The 5,602-nt window shown below is 42.4% G+C and overlaps 1 protein-coding gene across 1 annotated transcript; it reads left to right on the top strand.

The window, feature by feature from the left end:
* Positions 1-592: 592 nt before the first annotated feature.
* LOC141654818 (uncharacterized) lies at positions 593-5,060 on the top strand. Its single transcript, XM_074461935.1, has 6 exons — positions 593-823; positions 1,172-1,596; positions 1,921-2,128; positions 2,953-3,293; positions 3,436-3,697; positions 4,977-5,060. Exons 1-6 carry the CDS (start codon positions 593-595, stop codon positions 5,058-5,060), a joined length of 1,551 nt encoding a protein of 516 aa, XP_074318036.1.
* The last annotated feature ends 542 nt before the right edge of the window (positions 5,061-5,602 follow it).

Genomic DNA, 5,602 nt, shown 5'->3' on the forward strand with positions numbered 1-5,602 from the left:
GTTATGCTTCACTTTGGTATGAAACCCTGAAAAGCCAGAGAATGAGAGAAGGCAAGGAACCCATTAAATCTTGGCTAAAACTTAAAAAGAAATTGAAGGATAAGTTTATAGCTAAAGATTACACACAGGATATGTTTATCAAGTTAACCCAATCAAACAAGACCAACAATCTGTTGAGTCTTATCTTAGGAGCTTTGAACAACTTACCCCGCAATGTGAGATCACCGAAAAGCCCGAGCAGAAAATTGCTAGGTTTGTTGAGGGTTTAGATCCTAAGATTGCTATAAGAGTTAGAATGCAACAAGTCTGGTCCTTTGATGAGGCAGTCAACCTGGCATTGAGGATTGAAAAGATGGGAAAAGCCAAAGTCACTACTTCCAAACCCCTTGCCAGACCCACTTTCAAACCTTTTTCTGGGGTTAGGATTGGAGAAACTCCAAAACTTGCAACCCAACCAACACCAGACAAGGGGAAGAGTCATGTGAATACTAGAACCAACACATCTGTGACTGATGGGAAAATTAAATGCTTCCAGTGCCAAGGGTATGGCCATTTTAGGAAGGACTGTCCTTCTAAGAGAACCTTGACAGCAATGGAAGTAGAGCAGTGGGAGAGAGAAGGTTTGGTTCAGTATGAGGAAGATGAGACCCTGATAATGGAGGAAGTGGAGACTGAAGGAGAACCAGAACAAGATGCAGTTGTGGCCCCCCCTGATACAGGTCACAACTTAGTCTTGTGGAGGGTTATGCATTCCCAACACTCACCTCTGGAAGCTGATCAAAGATCCCTGATATTCAGAACCAGATGCACAGTCCAGGGAAGGGTTTGTAACCTGATCATAGATGGGGGAAGTTGTACAAATGTGGCATCAAATGCCATGGTTAGTAAGCTCAACCTGACAACTCAAGAGCACCCAAACCCTTACAAGTTGAGATGGTTGAACAAGGGAGCAGAAGTAAGGGTGGACAAGCAATGCTTGGTTCCATTTTCTATTGGGAAGGTGTATAAAGATGAAGTCTTGTGTGATATTGTTCCAATGGATGCCTGCCACCTACTCTTAGGAAGACCATGGGAGTATGACAGGAATACCACTCACCATGGGAAGGATAACATCTATAGCTTCAAGCATGAGGGCAAGAAAGTTACTCTGACCCCATTACCACCCAACCAGAGAAACTATGGAGGTCCAAGTATGCCAGAGGAGAACAATGGTGTGCTATTTCTTTCTGAAGCAGCCATGATCAAAGAAATGAAGCAAGAACAACCTGTCTGGATGTTACTATCCAAAGAAGTAAGCAAGGAAGGGAGCCCTGAGATACCTGCTGAAGTTAGACCATTAATTCAGAGGTATAAAGAGGTATTTCCAAGAGAGCTGCCTAGTGGGTTGCCACCATTGAGGGGCATTGAACACCACATTGACCTTGTTCCAGGCTCAGTGCTTCCCAACAGGCCAGCTTATAGAAGTGATCCAACTGCTACCAAAGAGTTGCAAAACCAGATTGAGGAACTTATGAGTAAAGGATTTGTCGGGAATCTCTCGGTCCTTGTGCGAGTCCCTGCTCTACTTGTTCCCAAGAAAGATGGAACATGGAGGATGTGTACTTGACAAAGGGCCATTAACAACATCACTGTCAAGTACAGGTTCCCAATACCAAGGTTGGATGACATGTTAGATGAGCTCAGTGGTGCCATGGTATTTTCTAAAATTGATCTCAGGCAAGGGTACCATCAAGTCAGGATAAGGGAAGGAGATGAGTGGAAGACTGCCTTCAAAACTAAACATGGACTGTATGAGTGGCTTGTGATGCCATTTGGTCTTTCTAATGCACCAAGCACCTTTATGAGACTGATGACTGAGGTGCTAAGGCCATGTTTAGGCAAATTTGCAGTGGTCTACTTTGATGACATCTTGGTTTATAGCAGCAGTGAAAGGGAACACCTGAAACATCTTGAAGCTGTGTTCAGGATCCTCAAGGAACAAAAACTATTTGGCAAAATAGAGAAATGCACTTTTATGGTTGAAGAAATGGCATTCCTAGGGTACATTGTCTCTGGAAGAGGGATTACAGTTGATCAGGACAAAATTGTAGCCATTCAATCATGGCCTACTCCTAAAACAATCACTGAGGTGAGGGGGTTCCATGGATTGGCCTCCTTTTATAGGAGATTTATCAAGAACTTCAGTTCAGTTGTTGCTCCAATTACTGAGTGTATGAAGAAAGGAGAGTTCCACTGGACTGAGAATGCTCAACAGTCCTTTGAGAAGATTAAGAAATTGATGTGTGAGACTCCTATTCTGAAATTGCCAGACTTTGATCAACTCTTTGAAGTAGAGTGTGATGCCGAGTGGGGTAGGCATTGGTGCGTCTGATCCAAGCCCAGAAACCTGTAGCATACTTCAGTGAGAAGTTGAATGGAGCTAAGTTAAAGTATTCTACCTATGACAAAGAATTCTATGCAATTATCGGGCGAGTCATGCATTGGAGTCATTATTTGAAGCCAAAGCCATTTGTGTTACACTCTGATCATGAAGCTTTGAAATATATCAATGGCCAGCACAAGTTGAGTCACAGGCATGCCAAATGGGTAGAGTACTTGCAATCATTCACCTTTTCCAGCAAGTATAAAGAAGGAAAACAAAATGTAGTGGCAGATGCACTATCAAGGAGGCACTCCTTACTGTCAACTATGGGAACCAGGGTCCTTGGTTTTGAGTTCATGAAAGAGATGTACAAGGAAGACCCTGACTTCTCTGAGGAGTGGATCACACAGTTTGAAGGGCATAGGGTTCCAGGGAACAAATACTTGCTGCAAGATGGGTTTCTATTCCAAGGGAACAAGCTCTGTGTTCCAAGGGGTTCCTACAGGGACCTCCTAATCAGGGAAGTCCATTCAGGAGGCTTAGGAGGACATTTTGGTGTTCAAAAGACACTGGACATACTACAAGAACAGTTCTATTGGCCAAAAATGATGGGGGATGTCCAAAATGTTCTCGGAGATGTTCAGGTATGTCAAATGGCTAAGAGTTCCTTCCAGACTGGTCCATATATTCCATTACCAGTACCAAGCAGGCCATGGGAAGATGTGAGCATGGATTTTATTGTTGCACTGCCAAGAACACAGAGAGGAAAGGATTCAGTCATGGTTGTTGTTGATAGGTTCAGTAAAATGGCCCATTTCATAGCTTGCAAGAAGACAGAGGATGCTTTGCTAGTGTTCTTTGAGCTATACCTGAAAGAAATTGTAAGGCTTCATGGAATTCCAAAGACAATTGTATCAGATAGGGATACAAAGTTCATGAGTTACTTTTGGAAAACTCTATGGAAGCTACTCAAGACCAAATCTGTTGTTCAATACATCTCACCACCCCCAAACAGATGGCCAAACTGAGGTCACCAACAAAACCTTGGGTAAGATTCTGAGATGTATTGTAAGCAAGAGTCTAAAAGATTGGGACATCAAGTTAGCAGCAGCAGAATTTGCCTTCAACGGATCACCCTCAACTCAAGCTATCGGTCATAGTCCTTTTGAGGTTGTCTATGGGGTTAACCCCCTAATGCCTGTAGACTTATCATCTGTACCAAGAAATGAGATGAATCATGATGCTAAGGCCAGGGCGAAATGCTGCTTGAAACTCCATGAAACTGTGAAAAGAGAGATTGAGAAGACCAATGAGAAGTACAGGAAACAGTCCAAGGTACCTCAGAAAGGGAAGGAATTTGTTCCAGGGGATTTAGTCTGGGTTCATTTAAGAAAAGAGAGGTTTCCATCAAGAAGAAAGAACAAGTTAATGCCAAGAGCTGATGGCCCCTTTGAAATTATTGAGAGGATTGGTCCAAATGCCTACAAAGTGGATCTACCAGGAGAGTATGAGGTGCATGACACTTTCAATGTAGGTGACCTAAGTCCATATTATGAGGATGCTGAGGGGGAGGAGTCACCAGGCTTGAGGACAAGCCCTGTTCAACCAGGGAGGTTGCAGCAGGAGCTACCGACCAGGACACTCCACAAATACAAGCAGGCCAAAACAAAGACCACAACCACTTCAGAAGCAACCGAATGGGCTAGGTTTAGTGGCTAATGGGTACGAGTACAAGCCCAACCACCAGCTGCCACCATGGCCAGCTGGTTGGTCACTAAACTAGGCTCAGAAAAGTCCTAGGGGTCCAAGGGAGAATCACAATGCAAGTCCTAGAAATCCAAGTGGACAGAATCGCAAAGAATTGACAAACAACAAAAGCAATCTTTCCATTTCTGGCTGAACCATGAGGAAAAAGCATGCAAGGAACTTTTGGCTTGTCTTCCCATATACCAGATACAACCTAGAGCCAATTTTAATGCCAAGGACTCAATCATTTCGTCCTCAAGTGCCTACATTCAACAGAAAAAGCCAGCAATGCAAAGAAAGGACCACAACATGTCACTGTCACCTGCATTTCTCTTTTGTTTTCATTCCAGTTTACAATTAAGAGCTTTTAAACCGTTGTAATATTGTACTTGGACTCTTACCAGCATGTGAGGAGAGATCCTGACCCTTGGATGTAGTTTTTCTTTCAAGTTTGTAACCTAAAAAGGCCTATATAAGGACCTCAACTCAGACTGTTGTAACACAGCTGATTGATGAATGAAACCTGAGATTTCTCTCAAATTTAAACCTCTTAATCTTGTGCTTAGTCTGTAGATTAGAGTCGGGCTTGATAATAACCTCGTGCTTAGACTGTGGTTATTGATTAAGTACTGTTAGTAGAGTATAAACCTTCCCGTGCTTAGACTGTGGATGGTTTAGCTTTGCTGTTTGTTTCAGTTGAGTCTTTCCTGTGTTAACCTGTGGGATTTCTTAACTCTAACACCCTAAATTATTAGCTTAATTCCCTGTGAGTATTCTGTGGGTTTTTCAGTTGATAATTATATCCAAGTTCCCTCCTTTCAAGCATTATCCCAGAACTGTCTCAGTTACAGTCCTTTGTGCCTGTCAGTCAGTTCAGTTGAGTCTTAAAAATACCTTGAATCCTCTACAAATCTTGGTCTTCTGCTCAGAAGTAGTTCTTATATCAAAGTAATTTACTGCCAAGTTTCATGATTTTAGGAGGTCAATTCATAATTTTATTAATTAGCACAAGTTTATTGCATTCCTGAGAACTTGTTTTATTTCTGCTGGTTTGATTGTTGTTTTTGTCTAAACCCTTGGGCATTACACTGCAAATAGCAGCTGGTATGTTGTTCTTATATGCCATAATGTGAAGATAGGACAATGTAGGACCATTTATGTCGTTTTCAAGCTGCTGCACTTCAGGTCTTCTTTAATCAAATTTGTATCTTCTCAATTGAGGCCCTTCCAAAATGCATTTTATAGCTATCAATATTATAAACGTTCATGGACCAGCATGTCACTCTAAGATGTGCATTAGGCTTCATTCTTGCTGCCCCTCTTGACAGAAATGTCGTTCCATACAAAAAAAATGCCCTTGTTTCGCCAAAAAAAGATAGGACTGCAAAACCGCGAAGTAATAGTTGAACGAGCTGTTATTTCGAGCTTAACAAGAAATGATAGACCCCCCCCCCCCCCCCCCTATTTTGCTACAACCTCTCCTTGTTAAAGAAA

Source organism: Silene latifolia, chromosome 1, assembly GCF_048544455.1.
Source record: "Silene latifolia isolate original U9 population chromosome 1, ASM4854445v1, whole genome shotgun sequence".
NCBI lineage: Eukaryota > Viridiplantae > Streptophyta > Magnoliopsida > Caryophyllales > Caryophyllaceae > Silene > Silene latifolia.

Excerpts from the sequence above, each read along its gene's own strand:
- LOC141654818 (XM_074461935.1), top strand. The coding sequence starts at position 593 with ATGGAAGTAGAGCAGTGGGAGAGAGAAGGTTTGGTTCAGTATGAGGAA. Across the intron at positions 2,129-2,952 it reads CTCCTAAAACAATCACTGAG|TTCTATTGGCCAAAAATGAT; the intron begins GTGAGGGGGTTC and ends CTACAAGAACAG. Across the intron at positions 3,698-4,976 it reads AGTACAGGAAACAGTCCAAG|TCAGTTCAGTTGAGTCTTAA; the intron begins GTACCTCAGAAA and ends TGTGCCTGTCAG.